We start from the raw sequence: 20,991 nt of genomic DNA on the forward strand, positions 1-20,991 counted from the left end.
ACAACTGGAATGGGGGATGGCTTAAAAAGAAAAACTATTGTAAAAAGACAAAAGGTAGAATCTGCGAGGTTAACAGTCACAACAGGACATTTAGCAGTTACAGTGTTTTCTGTTACAATAATACTTTGTCGGGATGTTGATGTTTTCTGCCATAGGACTGTGAAGAAAGGGCCTGGAAGGAAAACGTAAAGAGTCCTGTCCTTTAGCGACATTTCAAGTCAGAACCAAGCAGGTTGCTACACAAGGTTCAGCAAGATGTGTTCAAAGGCAAACACTGATCACATTTTTGTTCAAAAAGCTCAATCTTAAAGGAGTCCTATGTAAGAAAACCACTTGGAAAATATATCCTTGTAATGGACTTCAAAAACTGATCATACAAAAAACCTTTGAAAAATAAATTAGATAATTAAAAGTGTCTTTTCCAGCAGAGCTGGACATCAGGCTGTCCTTGCAGAGCTGTTGTTATTGCTGCTTTTGCTGTAACTCGGGTCGTGTTTTTCCAGCCACATTTCCGCCAGCTGCTGCGTGGACCCATACGTCGATGCCTTGGACCCCAAGCACATTTTGTACTGCTTGGGATCCAGGTTGGGGTCGCAGAAGACAGGGTGGTGGACGTGGACGACGCCCACCTCCTGGCTTCTGAACGTCTTCAGACCTGCGTGGACCACCTTGTTAAAGAGGTCCACGTCCTCCAGCCCCCAGCCTTGGATGGAGACGTCAAAGCCGCCCACCCGGACAAGGTCCCCCTTATAAATACAAGTAATGCCAAACCCATAGTTTCTCCAGAAGCCAGTTTTCTGAGTAAAGGCAAAATGGTTGTCACTGGGAACTTTCCCACTATAAACAATCTTTGGATCGTACTGGCTAAAGATGATTGGGAAATATATTTGTTGGCCCAGAACCGTATTTGCTCGACACCGCTGCAGGAATTCCGTAGTGAACACGAGGTCAACGTCACAGAAGAAGAGCAAGGACTCGTTGTTGAACTGCGAAGACCCCACCTCCAGGGCCAGCGCTCTCGAAAACTCTCCTGACACCGGCAAGACCTGCATGTCGGCCTTGGGGTACTTGGCTCGGTAATCTCGCATCAGTTCAACCTGTTTGGCCTTGTCAGGGTTGGAGTCGGAATTGAAAAGCAGAACGACGAGCTTGACATTCTGATTTGGGATGAGACACGTCTTCTCGAAGTTCCCCATAAACCTCACGAACATGTCAAAGCGTCCGGACAAGGGGATCAGTATGTTTATCTTTGTATCTTTGGGCTCTCTGCGCTTGTCCCTGGACCCGGGGAGCTGGAAGGGCACGAGCTTCTTCAGGGAGCTGGAGAGGAAGGACAGGGCCCCGGAGTCCTGGTTGATCCTGCTGGCCAGCTCCTGCGCGTCCAGCTCCTCGTGCTCCACGAACTGGATCTTGCTGAAGGTCTGCTGCAGGTAGGCGTGCCTGCGCACGGGCACCGTCATCTTCTTGCCCTTGTGCTTCTTGTACAGCAGCAGCAGGTCCAGGATGTACTCGGCCCCGTACAGGGGGTTCACGCGCCGGTAGCCGTACTGGATCTCCTTGAAGTCGATGACACGCCCGCGCGTCTTGGCGTTGGCGTTGATCATCTCCATCACCTGCATGACGATGTCGTCCAGGGCGTCCCTCTGCGCCGAGTCCATGCCCCGCCGCGGCGGCTGCCCGTCGGCGGCCGAGTACAGGTACTTCCCGGTGAGGAAGTCCCACTCGAGGACCTCCTCCCGCTGGCGGGCCTGGAAGCGCATGAAGGACGGAGGCACGCCCAGCTGCAGGTCGTCCTTGCGCAGCTCCGTGTTGCTGTACTTGCCCATCAGCACGATCTCTCGGTGCAGCTGGATCGTGCGATGCCGCAGCTCGGCGATCTTGCGGCTGAGCATGTAGCTGTGCAGTCTGTACTGGTAGGGCGGGTTCTTGTTGGGGTGTAACGTGATGGCTCGGTGGATTTTACTGTTATGGAGATCTCTGATGTACCCCTTCTTGTTCTGCTCATAATTCTCGTAAAACAGCTGCTGCATCTGTTAAGGAAAAGAACATGACTCTTTTAGTACCGCATGGCCGAAGGTCCTCCGTTCTTATAGTTCCTTACACACCTGCTGACATTCGGGACAAGAGTCTGTGTGTTATAACTGTCTAGTGGCCAAGAGCACACAGAAGGCCATCGGTCAGGCTCAATCAAGGGCAGCCCAGTGAGTTCAGGAGAGCTCATAGACATGAACTGCTTAAGAAACAAGGCTTAATCAGCAAGCAGATTGGCTGGTTTTCAGGACAGTATGCAAAGGTTGTCCTATCATACAGCAAACCGTGAGCCTGGATCACCGTGTGCTAAGGGGGCGGGCCTGGGAGCGCGCCACCCAGCTGCACGCAGCAACCGGCTCCCACGGCCCAGGGACGGGTGCTGGAGCAAGGGAGGTGCATCAAAGGAGATGCGTGTCCCTGCATCTTTCTGTTCGTTTACTTTAAGAAGGTAAATTTCCAGGGGAACACCAAGGAACGCCCCCTGACCTGCAAAGGTGGCAGTAAGCAAAGCAAGTTTGGGAACCTCGGCACTAAGCGCATGGATGGCCCAGCCCCTGGAGCAGCAGGCCCTGCGGTTGCCCTGCCCGGGACGGAGCCGCAGGCTCGGCTGGAGCAAAGGGCTGACGGACACTGCTTTTGGGGAGCAAAGGAAAGGATGGCCAACCACACACGCTCGCGTGAGCCAGACCTGCGCCCTGGGCTTGAAGGAGACTCTGCGTGGTCCCCGGAAGCCAGCTGACCTAAAGCGCACCAGTGCCTGCTGCCGCTCGGCACCGAGCAGGGGAAACACTTCAAAGATGGCCTGGAAGAACCAGCGTCGTGCCAGGCTCCGAGCAGCTCCGGAGCCATGCTCCTGCCCCTCCCGGCCTGACACGTGGTGTCGGCACAGGAATGAGCGCACCAGCCACGCCCACATGGTGTGCGGCGGTTCCTGCCTCTACCTCCACATCCTTTCATGCAGAATTACCCACTGAAATCAGGGAATAATGAATTAACTAGAAAGGGCAGTCAAGTTTGTTATTGCTTTGTTATTAAGGATAAAATTTGAAGGGAGCAGCACTTGCCTGCCTATCCTAGGAGGGCAAACCTACCGTGACTCCGGGAGTGACACGAGGAATTGGGCACGCGGCCGCTGCCCCCCCCCCCACCCCAGGCAGCTCAGCGCAGCGGGCACCTGCTATGGGGAGTCTGTGCTACCCACCGTAAACCAGGCAGAGTGAACGGAAACCTCTGCTCTAAACACTCGGAAGCAAAGCATGTGGGGTAGACTCTGTATGCCTTCCGATGGCCAGGGCAGAGGGGAAACTGGGACCGACAACGTTAAGATAAGCGTCCTGCGGCCAGGTTTAGGTGGCCAGCATAATCTGTCTTTCTTTTTACTTTGCTCCTAATGTGGGTCACAACAAAGAAAGTTGAACAAACTCCTTTTCTTTGCGGCACTGGGAATGGAACCCAGGAGCATTCTATCTCCGAGCTCTACCCCCAGCCCTATTTTTTTAATTCCTTATTTTGAAACAGGGTCTCACTGAGTTGCAAAGGTCCTAAGTAGCTGAGGCTGGCCTCCAGCCGATATCCTCCCATCTCAGCCTCCCAAATGCTGGGATTACAAGCGTGCGCCACCACGCCCGGCTTGAATGAACTCTTTGCCAAAGGTTCTTTACTGCTCATTTCCAAAGGGGCTGGTGCTGAGCACAAGCTGCTGGGCTCGGAGGCGAAGGTGTGTAGTCTGAAGTTTCTAGGAAGCAAGAATCTTGAAAAAAAGAGTCATTTTACAATCCTGCAAACCTAAAAGTAATAGGGTACCTGCAAATACCCACTCCCAAATCTGAGAAGCCACTTCTCCTGAGCACAGGAGCCAAGGACTGTCACTCCACGCGCCGCCGCAGTAACTATGTATGCCACACAACGGGAAGCTAGAGCGCCTCCAAATGCTTCCATGATGTCATTAATAGGTGTGTGGTTTCTAATCACTTTTGATAATAAACGCGAAGAACTAAACATGCTTTGAAAGTCCTTACTGTCCCCACTTCCAAAAATGTGAACTCAATATTGTACTTCTGAATACAATTCTACAGGTCATTTTCCTCCTTTGCCTTGCTTAGCACATAACTCTGAAGTCCGATTTCTCCAGAAATTACCCGTGAGCCTAGGTAGAGGTGCGGTGTAAGGGTGCCATGGAGGGAATGCAGACCCAGGCGTCAGCAGGACCCGGCCCTCATCTTGCCCTGCCTCCTCCCAGCACTTCCCACCCCCAGCGCGACCTCAGAGTCTTCTGGAATAACCAAACAGTCCCCAAAATGCAGTTCTCCAACAAAAAAAGGCAGCCTCAATGTTGGAACACTACAGCAGAGACACAGATTTTTAAAAAACCTCATCTACAGCGCTCCCATCAGCTTTTCAGTGTTCCACCCTTCACAGAGGCCCCACAGCCAGGATTACAGCGGTGGGAAAAGGCTTCCAGCAGGAAAGATGGAGGCAAAACAAAGACACAGAAAGCTTGGCGCAAACGGAAACGACAGTGAGCAGAAGAAAGCCTCAAGACGGCAACAAGGAGAAAACTACGGCGCACTCAGGGAGAAGACACTGAATCCACACAAAGAAAACAATCCTGCAAAAAAGAACGTGAACGCACAACACCAAATCCTTGAAGCGAAACACAAAATACACAGAAAAGGGGCGGCATTTGAAAAAAAGTTGAAAGAGTTCCCCAGGAAACAAGAAAGACAATCAAATAAAAAAGTCAAGAGAGAGAAAAGCACTCATTTTAGAAAGAGAAAGTACATGGGGGAGAAAATAACAATGTAAGAAATGGACATGGAAGCCGGGTGTGGAGGCTGAGACAGGAGGCTCGCGGTTTGCGGCCAGCCTCAGCTACTTACTGAGGCCCTCCACAACTTAGTGAGACTGTTTCAAAATAAAGAATAAAAAACAGTGCTGGGGATGTAGCTCAGAGGTAGAAGGCTCCTGGGTTCCACCCCAGTACCCCCACCCCCACCCCCACACAAAGAAATGGACGTGGAACTCAAGGACCCGCGTGCCCGGGTCAAGCCTGGGCTTCAGCATGAAGAACGCACACTCAGCCGGGCATGGAGGCACACGCTTATAATCCAGTGCTCCGGAGGCTGAGACAGAAGGATCGCAGGTTCAAAGCTAACCTTGGCAACATAGCGAGGCTCTCAGAAACCTAGTGAGACCCTGTTTCCAAATAAAAAAAATAAAATTGGGCTGGGTGTAGCTTGGAGATAGAAAGTCTCTGAGTTTAATCCCTAGTACAAAAAAAAAAAAAAAAAAAAAAAAAAAAAAAACAGAGTAGAAGAGAAAATTATCCTCACTGCAGAACTCCCTCCCAAACGACTCGCCAAGGAAGAAGGGACAAGAAGTGTCTTCAGATGTTCAAGGGATCCGATTGATCTTGCATCCCTCCTTCCCAAGAAACGACTGCAGAGTGTGCTCTAAAGTGAGAGAACAATCTGGAAGATGTCCACGCAGGGTCCAGGAAGCCAGGGCTCAACCCAGAGCGCCCTGCACATGCGCCTCACGGAATGCTTCATGGCAGATGAGGGGGGACAGGCCAGGTCCGCGCTCACTGCCCTCATCCCAGGGCCGGACGTGGCACTACGTAACTGCAACTCACAGACGGGTGATGAGGTGTTAAGCTCCGAAGCACAGGAAATACCGGGAAACCGCCGAACGACTCCATGTGACGCAGCGGGTGAGGGCTGACACGCACCACACATGGTGAACGGCTTACAGGGACTATGCGGGCGTCTCTGACCAAGGTACATTTTCAAATGTAAAAATCAGTAGCACATTTAAAGAAGAATATCTGCATTGCCAGAGCAATGATGCAGTCTTCTTTCTTCTGACCCCAGGGTTTATAGTAAGACGCCCCTCTGCTGTTGGCTGTCAACACCGCACACGGCGGGCTGGAGCTGGTGGCGGAGCGCAGTGTGCACCGTGGTGTCGTCTCCTCTGGACGGCTGATCCCTTCCTGCAGACGCGCATGGCAGCAGGCCCCCAAACATTTTCAGGAATATGTCTCAAAATGTTTTAGAGGCTACTCACGGCCATTTCTTTCCCAGTGATTGGAGTGTAAGCAGGATTAACCCAAAATACAGCATATATGCCGAACATGGAGAGGTATTACCAGGGACTTGTGGAAGCCTAAAAACAGACTGAGAACTTTAAACTACACGACACTTGCTGCAGCGTCCTTCTGCCTAAACTGTTTGACTAAAATGAACATTGTGTCATACTCACTTTTTCAAAAAGACAAGTAAGAAATCTGCTGACAAAAGTAAGCGGGGCGGCAGGAGCACTGGAGGAGCAGCCAAGTCCGTGCCTGTCTGACCTGGACTGGCCTCCCCACCCGACCACGACCCACAACACAGACGCTCCACGGGGAGCTGCCACTGAAGGCTGAGTGGGACACCGCGCGTGAGCTTCAGAAACATCTTAATTAACGTCAAGGCAGCAGCCCCTGGTAGACGGGCTAACGAGGATGGACGTGCGCACCAGGGGAGTGCCCGCCCTGTAACATGTGGGGACGTGCCTCCCAGTTAGCGGTTCTGACGGTCAAACCCAGACCTGCCGGGTCGGCTTCAAGTGGCACCCACAGCCAATTAGCACACTTTGAACAAAGTCTTATTGTGGATGGCCGTGGTGGAGAAGTAGGGACCATTTCCTTTCTGCACTCAGTAAGACATGAAGGGAGGAGACGGCTGTCAAACCTGCTTTTCTAATTTCAGCGGAAAATGTTTTTGAGAGAACTGTATTACAAATCATCACCTTCAAGATTAAAAACAAGGATTATAAAGGATAATTCAAAGCAAAACTGCCAATGAGATAGTAAAACCAGATTCGAAAAGAAACTCAGAAACCACCTGTAATTTCTGAAAGGAGGAGGAGGGAACGAGGAGATCCCAGTCCAGGGCTGGAGGGCAGACGGCCCTTCGCCTTCCACCACCACGCCCAGCAAGCCCAGGGCACCCGCCCTGCCTCTGCTGCAGGGCCGCCACTGGACCTGCTGCTGGGCCGCCTTGCAGATTCTCCATCTCAGTGCCTTAACAAGTTTCTAGTTTCTCTGCTGTGACTTGGATTTTCTCTACCTTTGACTTTAAGAAGGGGACTGAAACTGAACTGCTGTGGTGAACAGGCGGAACACCTCCAGCTTTCATTTTCCCTGTTTCCCTGAGACTGTGGTAACTCGATATTTATCTCCAGGCACCCCAGTAAGCAGGTAAAATTCAGGTCAGAGTTACTTTCTAATCTCTACGCAATTTCCTGAATTCAACAGGATGAAAACCCCCAATCCTTATGAACTGTAAGTGCAGACTAAATCAGTGTTTAGCAATTGTCCAGTGACAGAAATAAAGGATTGTTTCTCTAGAAGTTTAGAATATTTTAATCTCAAGAATAAAGATTTAAATGTAAGTTTCATAGAGACACTTGGTGATTTTATGCTACTGCTAGGCTGAAAGACTTTGGACCAGTGACGTGAACTCATCAGGTCTCAGAACTTCTCATCTCTGAAGCGGCCGAGTGTTAGAGGACTATGAGGGGCACTCTATGAGGACGCCTCCCTCCAAGTGAGGCGCTCCAGGACCCAGGAGACCAGGCGCCAGCCAGCCCCCACACCATGACATCACCCCTGACACACTGGGACACACTCAGAGCCGCCTGACTCCACCCACAAACACACCTCCAGTTCTACAAAAACAAAAATGGCCGCTAAGATCATGGATGCACAGAACAGTCCATTCCACAGCTCAGGTGTGACAGAAACGTGAAGACCTTTTTGTTATAACTTTAAATAGTACTGAATTTAAAATGTAAGAGAAACTCATTACTAGGTAGCTGAATCATCTTCATTTGGCATATTTAGAAGAATATTATAAAACTAAGTTAACAGAAGAAAACACAGGTTGATGCAAACAGGTTTTTTAATAATAAGGTTATTTGTGGCTTAAAAAAACAAAAGCTAATTAGAGAAACCTCCCTAAAATGCATATAGTAGCAATGGTGGTTTAATCTCCATGCCCAAACAGCCCTTAAATCTATATTCTAAAAAGTGTCTCCCTCCTTCAGCTGTGTTGAAGCCATCTCTCTACGTGAGACCTGGAGTTACTCTGTGCTAAGTCCAGGAGGGGTTAACAGGGAAGGCCAGGCTCTCCCCAAGGACAAACACACGCTACGGTTTCGTTAGCAAATGTCCTGGTCCTGCGCACTGCACGCTAACATTCTCGCTTGGTCCTCGGTCTTCCCATTACAGCTTACATCACCGCCCTTCACTGAGAACACGCTGGCCCACACCCAGAGACCAGCACTGCTCATTCTCCTCAGATGTATGCAGTTTCAATGCATTATGAATTTGTTTTAGCATCCGTTTGCCCTGCAAACTGGTTTAAAGAAAACACAGACTGTCTAAATGTTAAGAGATCACAATTGCTGGTAGTTATAATATCCAAAGTCACAGACTTTAAAATATTTAAATTAATAGTCTCAGGAGCCTGCAGGTAGCATACTGGCCAAAACAGGTGCTTTGAGTTGAAAATCAGTGTCTGCTAACAGGTCAAAACCACTGGCACAAACTGGCTGTTCCAGGTTGTTAATACATATGGTTACCCTACAAGCCCCTACTAGGCCTCTCCTAATTAGAAATAGAATTTGCCAATTTCCATCCAATTAAGATCAAGCAGTAGATACTTTGTATTTTAAAGACTCCATTCATAATCAACTTTTTCCTGGGCTCTAGTGGCAAAAAAAAAGAGAGAGAGAGAGAGAATTATATGGATGATTCTTAAATGGTTAGTGTCAAATTCTGAAATCTAAACACCTGTCAGAGAAGGCTGGCCCTTGCCAAAGCAGTGGAGAAGAGAGCTTGGCAAAGCTAAGCCAGAACTGCTGGTAGTAATTTAAGGCATCTGCCTAAGTCGGTATAAAAAAGAAGCAGCGGAAACAGGATTTTGCAAGGGGACATTCTGTAGTTTGAATAATCAGAAAGACAGGGCAGGCAGGAGAAGCCTTATCTGCATTCAGAAAAGGTCATCTCAGCTCCTCCCAAATGCCTGACCTTAATACCTTATTTTTTTAATAGATAAAGTATCAAATGTGGCAGTGTTATGCTAAACACTTTAGTCTGCACTTGCAGTTTATGAATATACATGCAGACCTGTCTTTAAATGAACAAGGTCCTAGGCAGAGGTGGCACCACACATTACTGAACACTTTGGAAAGGCAGGGAGACTCCAAAGGGCCCTGTACAGAGGAAGTCTAAGCCAGGAGCTGGGTCAGGGCGGGGACAAGAGGGCAGCAGGGCCTTCTCTCTGAAGTGCATCTGGAAAGCCTGCCACGCTGCAGGTGGGGCCCAGGCCCCAGAGCCCCCGATGGCGCTCCATCCCTACACCAGCCAAACGCCACGTGTGAACCAAAACGTCTCTGTATCATTATGTGATTTAAGCTCTAGGCTAGGGTTCAGCAACAACAACAATAAAGGCAAAACAAAAGAAGTAAAACTAAAATGAAAGTACAGGGCGGGTGAGTGTAAGCCAGAGGGTGGAGGTGGGGAGGACAAGGGCACACCCCGCAGGCCTGATGCTGTCAGCCCTTAGAGAAGCCGAGATCCTGCTCCAGGTGGGGATCTCTGAATGTGAGGCTTTCTGTTCAAATTAGGAAGGGAGGCTGGGCCAGAAAAAAGGGGAAGGAAGAGAAGAGAGGAGGAAAAGAGGAAACCCAATGCACCTGCGAGTCAAATGTGGCCCAGGTGCACTTCCTCCAGGAGTCTGGTTTTCATCTGCTTCATTTGTTATAGAGTCTAAAGCACCCAAAACAAGCAAAACCAAATTCCACCTAAAGATTCTAACAGAATTTGTATTTAAAAAGCCTAACCAGCTGTGTGGGGCGCAGCCTCCAGGGCTGATAAGGTGAAACCACGACTGGGGGGCAAGAACAGCCCCCACCTCTGCAGTACGACACCCTCACCGCTGAGGGCGTGGGGTGCGTCACGCAGCACTGATGCTGTAGAACCAGAAGGAACGTGATGCCCTATCCTTTGGTGCTAGTGACAGTGTGTGGCAGCCCCAATTTCGGGCTATAGTATTAAGCACTTCTGCTGTGGGCTAAGGTGCCTATGACAAGTGTGCGGGGGGATTCTCACCTCACCGGCATCGTTTGAAGGCACGAGTTCTTACAGTCGGCTAGAGGGGGTGATGGAAAAGGAAAGAAAGTGGTTGGGGTAGGTGGTGTGGGAGCTATTAAAGCTTTAAATTCTGTAGTCAGATTCCCAGAAACTTAATACAAATAGCTTTCAAAACTCAGGCACAAAGAGAACAGAGAAAAGGCTTTAAGCAGATGCTGCTTGAACAACTGAATATCACCATGCAAAAATAAATAAACAAAAATAAAAATCTAGACACAGGCTCGACTCCCCTCACAAAAATTAACTCAAAACAGACCACAGACCTAAATGTAAAATACCAAACGGGACACAGAAGAAAGCCTAGATGACCCTGGGTTTGGCGATGACTTTTTAGATACAACACCAAACATATGGTCCAGGAAAGAAAGAATAGATACACTGGGCTTCATTAAAGTTAAAAACCTCTGCCCTACAAACGACAATGTTGAGTGAGAAGACAAGTCTTCAAACATTCAATAAGAATTACCAAATGACTTGTCCAAAATACACAAAGAACTCCTGAAACAGGAACACAAGCAGCCCAGTCAAAAAGTGGACAAAGACCATAACACACATCACCAAAGAAGGTACACCTATGGCAAATACGAAAAAAGGCACACCTGTGGCAGAAGAGTGTACAAAAGATACCAAAGTCACCAGGGAAATGCTAGTCAAAACGAGACACCACCACAGTGCATCTGCAAGAACGCCTAGGTCCAGAGCACTGACATCAGCAAACGCTGGCAGGAGTACGGAGCAGCAGGAACTCTCGGCCCTGGCTGTGAGAGTGCACGCCGCCGCCGCCGCCGCCGCCGCCGCCGCCGCCGCCGCCTGGAAGAGTTCGGCAGTTACTTACACAATGAAACACACTCTCTACTATACAATCCAGAGGTGGGCTCCATTAGTATTTACCCAGAGGAACTAAACTTATGTCCACACACACAAAAACCTTGCATGTGGACATTGAGGGTAGATCTATTCCTAAGTGCCCAAACTCAGAGGCAACCATGTCTTTCACTAGGTGGATGGGTAAGCGGTGACAATTTCCTCGATGGAAGAGCATTCAGCATTAGAAACAAGTAGACGACCAAACCAAAGACATGGAGCAACCTTCAAGCTTACCATGCGAAAGAAGACAATCTGAAAAAGCTGCGGCTGTGACCCAGCCAGACTCGCCATGGGAGGGGCGAGCGTCGGAGGCAGCGGAGGCCCATGGCCAGGCCAGGAAAGCGCTGCACCCTGTAGCTGCAGCTACTCGGGAGGCGGGTGTCGGGAGCCGCCTCGGCCCACGCACTGCGGCCACATTCAGACCAGCTTAGCACACAGTGCGTGCTAAGCAGAAACCGTCTGCAAGCAGACCAACCTCTTTGGACTGTCTGGGACCCAGAGGTGGGCGGGTGGCCTCCTATTCTCCCTGGAAGGTTCACCTTCCACTCCCTACCCTAGCCCGACACTGCCTTGCCCTAAAACTTAGCGTGTGATCCCGAACTTAACTCGTCAGCTCCTTGCCCAGCATGCATGTGGCCTGGGCTCAGTCCCCAGGACCGAGCAAGAGACACAGACCACCAGTGGCCATCAGGGGTTAAGGAAGAGAGATGAAAAGGTACCACACAGGTGTTTAGAGCAATGAAACCCTTCTGTATGGCCCAACAATGGAGACTTGTCCAAATCCATCGGATGCTCCAGGAAGCTGTGCGTGTACGGAGGTTGCTATTCGGGAACGCTCTGTACATTTCTCCTTAATTCCACTATGAACTTAAAACTGCTCCGAAATGATACCTATTTTAAGAAAGGCAACCTGTATCTGGGCATGGTGGCACATGCCTGTAATCCTAGTACTTGGGAGGCTCAGACAGGAGTATCGCAAACTAAACCTTTATAGAAACACAGAACGCACTGCACTTTACGTCCTTTGTGGGAAGAGGCTCGTTCCCACATCCCACCCCTAACCAACGTTAAACGGTTGGTGTGATTACCTAACATCAGCCAGCTACACCAAACACCGGGCGTGCGCTAATGAAATGGCCACGACTGTCCAGTGTCTACCCTTGGGACAGTGTGCGCTGCGCTCGGCAGCTGGTTTCCGCTCCACGTTCACCGCATGCGGAGCCAGGCTGCCCTTAGCTCTGCCGCCTGCCCGGCCCGGCCCCAGGCCTGGGTCCACCCAGAGGACAGGAGGCGGCAGCTCTCCTGGCACTCACAGGATGAACAGAGCGAGTCAGATGGTGAGCAGTCAGCAGCGAGGTCCAGTAGCTTCACCTGCGGCCCAGAGGCCTCCGCAGCAGGGGAAAGTCTGAGCGAGCAGAGACCTGCGGCATGGAGGGGCGTGCTCCTGGAGCTGAGGTGTGTGGTACTGTGCCCGGCATCTTCCTTTCTGCAGCAGCGGCACACCCCCCCTCGGTGAAGGCACTCCGCCGAGTGAGGAGCAGGCACGAGGGCAGGCCACCAGCTTGTCACCCCGGCCTCGGGGGCTCTCCTTCCCGTCGGCCACGCCGGGTCCTACCCCACCCCCAGACCTGTGGCCACCGCTCTGCACAGGCTTGTGGCGAGGCTCCAGGGCACGCACAGGTGTAATTTTAATGGTGCAATCAATAAAAAGGGCTATATGTTAGAAATGACATGTAAACTTTCTGAATAAGCATGTTGAACACCATGGAACCAAACTTGGGCCAGATGGGCAAACAGAAGTGCTGGGCCTTCCCCAACTCAGCTGCACACAACACAAGCACCCCAGCACTGAGGACAGCCCTCAGGGACCCTCAAATCCTAACTGAAGCCACGCGCTCCGCCGTGGGGCCCACGCCGTGGTCACTGCTAATCCCGTAGCAGGTGGGAACCAGCCTCTGCGGCGAGGGACACTGGGGCGCAGTCCCACCCACCCCGGGCAGCCGGCTGCCTGCCCAGGCCCACACCAGCAGAGTGGGACCTGGAAGCCACCCAGCATCTCGCTAGCGCGACGGGACTCGAGCACCAAGCAACTTTCCTGGGGCCCTCTGCATGTGGTTACTGAGTCCTCCACAGGAAAGCCATTACCAGAAGTGCTGTAGTTAAGTAACCTTTAAATAAGAAAAATTAAGATTGGGTAACGTATGTTTTATTATTTGCATTAACACATGGACTGCTACGTACGATAGGCTGAAACAGTAAGAAATAAAAACAGTCATCTGTTCAAGGTGGAGCGGTCTCAGCTCAATGGGCCTCTCCTCTCTGGTGTGCATACTTCTCACGGGCACTCCGCTGAGGAGCCATGGTGGGCTAGCAGCGCCCCGCGAGGTGAGCGCTCACCGCGCACTGTAAGTGTTGACTGCCAAATGAACTCCAGGCCACCATGGCTGTCTGGCCACCAAGGTGCCCCGTTCTCCTTCCTGCACCCACAGACACAGCTACACAGGTGGAAAGGAAGAACACGCGGAGCGGCCACTCACACAGGACAGTGGGATTTACCCCATCACAACCAGCGCTGTGCTCCACCCGGGGAGCACGCGGAGCGGCCGCTCACACAGGACAGTGGGATTTACCCCATCACAACCAGCGCTGTGCACCACCCGGGGAGCACGCGGAGCGGCCGCTCACACAGGATAGTGGGACTCACCCCATCACAACAGTGAGACACTGTTTTAAAATAAAGAATAAAAAAATAGGGCTGGGGGTGTAGCTCGGAGGTTAGAATGCCCCTGAGTTTCATCTCCAGTACCGAAAACAAACAAACAAACAAACAACTGAAAGGGGGAAGAGCCACTCAAAACCTGCTAACATTTGAAAAACAGTCATTATTATAATGCACATACACACATGTATAAAGTAACAAAACTAATACTCTTTAAACTCTACTATATTTATATGCTTATAAATACATTATGTCAGAGTAATAATTCTATTTATGAGCATCTGAGCATCTTATTTTCCTGGAATGGTAGCGTTACGCCTAAATGAAATCAAACTGTCCTGTTTGTCAATCAGGATCAACCAAAGAAAGAAGGGCTTTGAAGTTAGAGGCTACAAGAACTACAGAAATTTCAGAAGTAAGAAAGCTTAAAGGCTAATGGCAAAGGAATATCTTAAGAATGTGTCAACCAAAAACATCAAGTACAGTTCTTGCCATTAAACAGTGTGGGGACAGCAGTAGAGAACAGTAGGTAGATTCGAATTCCAGTTACACAGCACCACCGCCTCTACTCAGTCGGTATAAATCAGGTGTGAATGTAAAAAGCAGATGTATGTACAGAATAAGCATAGGCAAACTGTTATGGTCTGGGTTTAGAAAGTCTCCTAGACCTCAAAGCCATGATGGAGGCGAGGCTTAGCTGCTGCCAAGAGGTCCCTGGGGTGTGGGCTTGGGGATTATGTATGGTCCTTCCTCACTCTCCTGCTTCCGGCCTCCATGATGCAGGAGCAGGGCCCATGAAAGGCTATCATTCATTCATATCCTCTCTCCTTCCCACCACTGTGCCCTGAGCTCTGCCAGTGTAACCTAGCCTGACATGGGCTAAGCCCCTGAAATCTCCAGAACTGTGAGCAAATGAATCTCCTTCCTCTAAGTTATGGTGGTCAGGGGCTTTGGATTACAGCAGTAAGAACACTGACTAGAACATTAATAAACAATGGAATACTTGTAAAATCCCATAAGGATGAATTACACTAAAAAAAAAATGAAAACCTCTTTCTTCTCTTTCTGTCCCAGCCTCTAGGTAGGCCTTTTCTCAGGTCCGATTTGTATGGTCAGGTGTCAAATGGTACTGTGTCCATGCCAAGAAAAAAACATGGATATACATACATGCATACATACATATACACATACGGCTTATTACTCATCCTATGTTTACTGAAAAACAAGAAAACTTAGGGAGGTAAAAAGAAATATTAACTCCATTCTTACCACTCAGTAATAACCACTGCTATTAACTTAGGGTGCAATTAATGACAAAATAACTTAGAAAAGCCACAGCATCCTAATGTCGCCACGTGGTATTTCACACCAAGATCCACGACTAAGGCAATAAACAACAGAAAGATTAGACGATGTAAGCAACAAAGCCAAAATCTCAGTGTAAATGCCTTGCTTTATTTCCAAATTGTCCTGGACACACAATATGCTGCACCAGAGGTGTGCGACTACAGACATGCACCTGGAATGCTGGAACAGAAAGGGGCGAGGCAGACAGTATTATTTTAGTCTTCGCTTTATCTCAGTTACAAGTATCTACCTAAACAAATACCCATGAGTCAAAATTTGTTCTATTTCTTCCCAAAGAAGCATTATCTAATGCTTCTTTTTAATAATTTGAGATTTAATAATTTGAGATTCTCCTCTCAAATTATTGCTAAATCTGACTGCAAGCTACTTGTTCCTTCTTTAGAAATCATGTTAAGCTTTGGTAACTAACCATGAGGCATATCCATGCCCCCACCTACAAGTTAAATCAAAAAGGCATTCCCAAACCCGCTGCTATTGCAAAGTAAAGCTAAAAGCCACATATGAAAACTACAGGCTTCAATAAGGAAGATAACCTAAGAGAAACTTTCCCGTCTGGACTGATCTTTAGTTTACACTATATATTTATAGAGAGTATTCCCAATTTGTTAGATCATTATTATAGCCAGAATGATTTTCCAAAAGAGAAAAGTTTAGGTCAAGCATCTAAGAATACCCAAATTATGGCATTTCTAGAATGCTAAGTTATGAATTTATGCAATGTTAAACTGCAATACAGCAACATAAAACCAAAACTACAAATAGAAAATACTGATTACCAGTTTCTAAAAACCAAGGATTCTTGCCAATGAAAATGTCTGTTGGGAATCTCTCTTAACCTAAAAGCCAATTAAGCTGTATTGTGCAACTGTATTTCTTAAATGTCTGGCCCGGGCACACTGCCATGCGTTCCAGGAGTGTTATCCAGATAACTTACAGTCTGAGAACCTAAAACCCCAGTCCACAGGCGAGGGCGGCAGTCTGCCTGGGATGCACCACGCACACAGAGCGTGGCCTCATGGCAGGGTCTGTCCTCCCTGTGGTGATGGTCAGTGGCCTGACTCCAGCTGCCTGGCCTCCTGTCCAGTTGGGTGTGACCACACAGTGGAAGTGACGTGTGCCCGCTCCACCTCTGCCGGTCGGGCACAGCAACGGTGCGATCCAACTCCATCAAGAACACTGCCACAGGAGAGGAGACGGCAGGAAAACCAAACCAAACACCCAGAATCCCCAGTGCCAGAGGCACAGTCCCCACCACGCTGGGATACCCGGAGCTGCCACCCTGGTGTTGATACAGAAATTAGCATTTCCCTGATGTATTTTTCAGGTTTGCTGTAGCCGTTTCATTTTTTTCTAAGTCATACACATTACAAATATATACTAAACACAGCATCAGCTGGTGTGGTGGCACACTCCTGCAATCCCAGCGCCTGGGAGGCTGAGACAGGACTGCAGACTCCAGGACAGTCTCAGCAACTTAGTGAGACTGTTTCAAAACAAGGAATAAAAAGGACTGGGGGTGTAGCTCGGAAGTAGAATGTGCTGGGGTTCAACTGAAGGAAGGGAGGGAGGACAGACAAACAGACAGATGGACCCACAATGGCTCACGAACGATCCATGATTTAAACATCACCTCAGAATGACACCTCAAAAAATTAACTAGTAACCCCAGCTTGAGTATTTTTGGCATTCTGCATACTGTCTCCTGTAACCACGCGTCAGCCCTAGGTACTGTAGGCACTGCTCCGGCGTTAGAGGAGGGAACGGCCTCTGAGCGGCCGGCTAGCTCGATGCAGCAGTGGCAGGTGCTAGATCAGAGCATCATGGCCACCTAGGGCGCTGGCTGGGCTCATCAGTGCCGCTGGCCCTTTACAAAGCCTGCCGAGGCCGATCCACAGCCTCGGGCAAAGCAAACCCGGCTCCCAGAGGCGGTGCTCCTCCCCAGCAGCTCCCCTCCCCACGCAGGGCTGAGCTCCGGTGCCCTGGGTGCCTGGACACCAAGCCACCATGCTTGACACCTGTGTCTCCCTGGCGCCAAGACAGACTCTGCCTCTGCCCACGCCACACCCTTAACTCCTACCTTTTCAATTCCAACAGAATACCTTCTTTAAAGTAGTTGTTCTAGAGATTAGAACCTTTTCACAACAATGTGCACGTACTTAATACTTCTGAACTGCACACTTAGTGTTTAACACAGCCGGGCGTGGTGGCGCACATCTGTAATCCCTGTACTTGGGAGACGGAGAAGGGAGGATGGCAGGTTTGAGGCTAGCCTCAGCCTAAAACTTAGCCAGACCCTCAGCAACTTAGGGAGGCCTTGTTTCAAAATAAACAAAGGCCCAGGTGGGCCTCTAGCTGAGGCCCTCTGCCTTGGCTCCAGAGTGCTGGGTTATAGGTGTGTGCCACTGCAGCTAGCAGTGCTATGCGTATGTCGACACAATTAAAAACAAAAATTTAAAAAGATGATTTCTAAATTAAAATTTGATGTGCAATTTCCAAACACTAAATACTTTTGTGTGTGTGTGGTACTGGGGATGGAACCCAGGGGCATTCTACCTCTGAGCTATACTCCCAGCCCTATTTTTTATTCTTTATTTTGAAAAAGGGTCTCACTGAGTTGCAGAGGGCCACTATAGCTGAGGCTGTCCAAAAACCACGATCCTCCTGTCTCAGCCTCCCGAATGCTGGGATTGCAAGTGTGCACCACCACGCCAGCCCTAAATACATTTTATGTAAGTTAAACAAAAAACTTGAAAGTAACACCACAGAAGCAGAGAGCGCGATCCATCCAGTTCTGCGTGGCCTTCGCTGTGCAGTGTACATTCATTCTACTTTGGTTCTGTGCATAAAAGGCAGTTTCAAGAAACTAAAAACAGACATAACACTCCTGAAAATAGAACCCATGACCACAAACAGCCTCCTGTATTTCAGCCCTGTCCCTAAGACTCGGCGGCCTCGGCCACTGCGCTGAGTCCCTGGAGGGCAGCTCCCCACGGCCCCCTGGCTCTGCACGGCCCTCCGGAACACCCTGCATCCTGGGCGCTAGGCAATCCCCGGCAGCACCAGCTGAGGTCCCGGTCCTCGGCATCGGTCAGGCTCCAGGGCGCTGCTGCTCATGCAGAACACGTGCTGCCGGCACATGCAGTCATTTCGGAGCCAGTTTACTTCTACATCACTTTTTATTTTAATTTTTGTGAGTAGCAAGGTAAAAAGCCAGTGGTGTCATCACATGAAAATGCCAGCCGTGAGGAGGGCTTTTGCTCAGTGGTAGAGCATCTGCCCAGCACGGGCAGGGCTCGACTCTCAGCACCCCAAAAGGAAAACGCTGCCCGAACACAAAGCTGCGGGTGTACGGCCACCAGGGAGGCAGGCGGAGCAGAGCGGCCGGCCCCTGAAAGTCTATTTGCCAAGCTGGCCCAGGTTCAGGTGAGACGCAGGCTCTTCTCAAGTTACCCTGTAGAGCAAGCTGTTAGTTTGGACAGGGGTCTGTTGCAAGGCTCTGGGAGGGCAGTGGATGCAGGCTGAGAAGCCTTGCCCCCCCCCCCCCCCCGGGCACACAGGTCAGCTGCTGAGCCTCGCCCACTCGCCCTTCCTCCTGCAGTCCCCAGCCAGCTCAGGGCTGACCTCCCCCTGCCCTCAAATGGCTGCTGGAGCCCTGTGTGCCCGCCCCGCCTCAGCCTCTTCTGGACCTGGTGAGGTAGTCTTCTGATGTGAAATTCTGGCCATGTTGCTTGCTTGCTGACAAGAATTTAACCCACCCTGCTGGGCAGGCGGTGCACACTCATCCCAGCATTTGGGAGGCTGAGACAGGAGGATCGCGGTTCGCAGACAGCCTCAGCTACTTATTAAGGCCCTTGCAACTCAGTGAGACCCTGTTTCAAAATAAGGAATAAAAAATAGGGCTGAGGGTGTAGCTCCGAAGTAGAATGCCCTGGGTTCCATCCCCAGGACACCCTGACTGCTCCACCTAAGCCCTGGTCCCCATCTCCTCTGTCCACCAGGCCCAAGGCCAGGCAGGCGGCATGGGCTGGGCCAGCAGGTTCTCCCTGGCTGCACATGCCACCTGGATTCCCAGGGTGAACCCTGTGCCCCTCTGTCATACAATGTCCATTGTCCCCGCCCTCTCAGGACTTCCCAGGGTGTGGATGTGGAGAAGACAGGTATTCCAGGCAGATCCACCCCTAATTCCTCTCACAGATTACCCGGGGCACACAGCAAGTGTGCAGGTCTGCAAAAGCCCTCTGCATGAGGAATAAAAGCAGGCTGGTGGAGGTTAGTGCAAGTTCCCTAGGGTCCCCTGCTCCTGCCTTCTATCACTTCAACACGGAGGCACTAGGCAGGAGGACCCTCTTCAACCTCGGATCAGGCGGAGTCAAGCCTAGAACAGAAAGGATGCGTGAGCCCCAGCCACGCAGGAGGCAAGGCAGGGGGACTGCTTGAGCTGAGCAGTTTGTGAGCAACCTGGGCAATACAGCAAGCCCCTGCGCCTCAGCAACAGGGCAAAGATACGGGAGAAGGATGCCCAGAACAGCGGGAGGCCGGCGAGCAGCCCTGGTCAACTTGTGTCTTTCCCGGCTTGTGGACCCACCTGACGGTGGACAAGCGGGCTCCTCTTCCTGAGGACGGCCAGGCAGGAGGGGAGGGTGGCTGTGAAGGGCAATCAGCAGGGAGCTTTAGCAGGGCCGCAGCTGTGAGTCAGCGGTGGACAGGCACAGGTTAGCAAAACCAGCAGCCGGGAAGAAATGCAGACGGGCGTTCCCTGGCAGCCCAGTGGCCCTGGCCGGCAGTGCCTGCCCCTCTTTACCACAGCTGATGTGTTCTTAGAGAAGCTGGGCCAACCAGATGGAAAGGAGGGAGAGGACGGCTGGCTGTCACCCGCCACCTTTCCTGACTGTGCCTGAGACAGAAGAGGCGACTGCCTCCATGCCTCCTAGTGGGGCGCCACGTCAGGCACTGGCCAGGGGGAGGAGGGCGCCTCAGACCCTGCAGGCACCTGCCTTTCAACCTGAGCTCACTGCCCCGTGTGCGTGAGCGGCAGCAGCTTCCCAGGCTGCCTGCCCTGGAGGACAGAGGCAAAAGGCCTCTGGGAAGGGGGCAGTGGGACCCCAGACACAGTGAGGCCATCGTGGAGAACAAAGGCACTTCTGACGTGCCGCCGAGTGGAGACGGGCTAGCTATGTATTTCACTTTTAAAAGGCTTATTTGTAAACAGTAGTTTAGGGATTTGGAAGGGGTCGTTAAGACTAAAGGACAATGATTATAAAATGATGATAAGTAAGTTTAAAGGTCCTATTAAATGGAAATCAAGTAAGAAAACAAGTATTGGTAAGATGAATTGTTTCTGTATTTTAGACTTTAGAAAATGGCATGAACTAGCTGTAACTTGGGGGAGGATGCCCTGGACTCTGGGCTTCACATGAGATGCAGACTTAAGATTCCATACGGCTGGGCATGGAGGCACACGCCTGTAATCCCAGTACTCAAGAGGCTGAGACAGGAGGATCGCAGGTTCGAGGCCAGCCATATCTACATAGCAAGATCCTCACAACCTAGCGAGACCTACTTCAAATTTTAAAAAGGGTTGGCAGTATAACTCAAAGGCAGAATACCTCTGGGTTCAATCCCTAATACCACCCTCCCCCCAAAAATGATCCTATATGGCTTGCATCAATTTAGTGGGAACCTGTTTTCAAATAAAATATAAAATAGGGCTGGGGGTGTAGCTCAGAGATAGAATGCCCCTGGGCTCCATCCCCAGCATCACAAAAATAAATTCTTTTTGAGATTTCATTTGCTTTTAAACTCATTTTCG

At 50.4% G+C, this 20,991-nt stretch overlaps 1 protein-coding gene across 1 annotated transcript in view; it reads right to left on the reverse strand.

Moving 5' to 3' along the window:
* Positions 1 to 437: 437 nt before the first annotated feature.
* CHSY1 (chondroitin sulfate synthase 1) overlaps positions 438 to 20,991 on the reverse strand; it is a gene marked incomplete at both ends in the record, with an annotated part of 64,014 nt that continues 43,460 nt past the window's right edge. Inside the window, one exon of the mRNA XM_080693047.1 lies at positions 438 to 2,030. Coding sequence (XP_080549173.1) covers positions 438 to 2,030 — 1,593 coding nt within the window. The remainder of the gene's footprint in view (positions 2,031 to 20,991) is intronic.

The sequence above is a fragment of the Muscardinus avellanarius genome (assembly GCF_963383645.1).
Source record: "Muscardinus avellanarius genome assembly, chromosome: 3".
NCBI lineage: Eukaryota > Metazoa > Chordata > Mammalia > Rodentia > Gliridae > Muscardinus > Muscardinus avellanarius.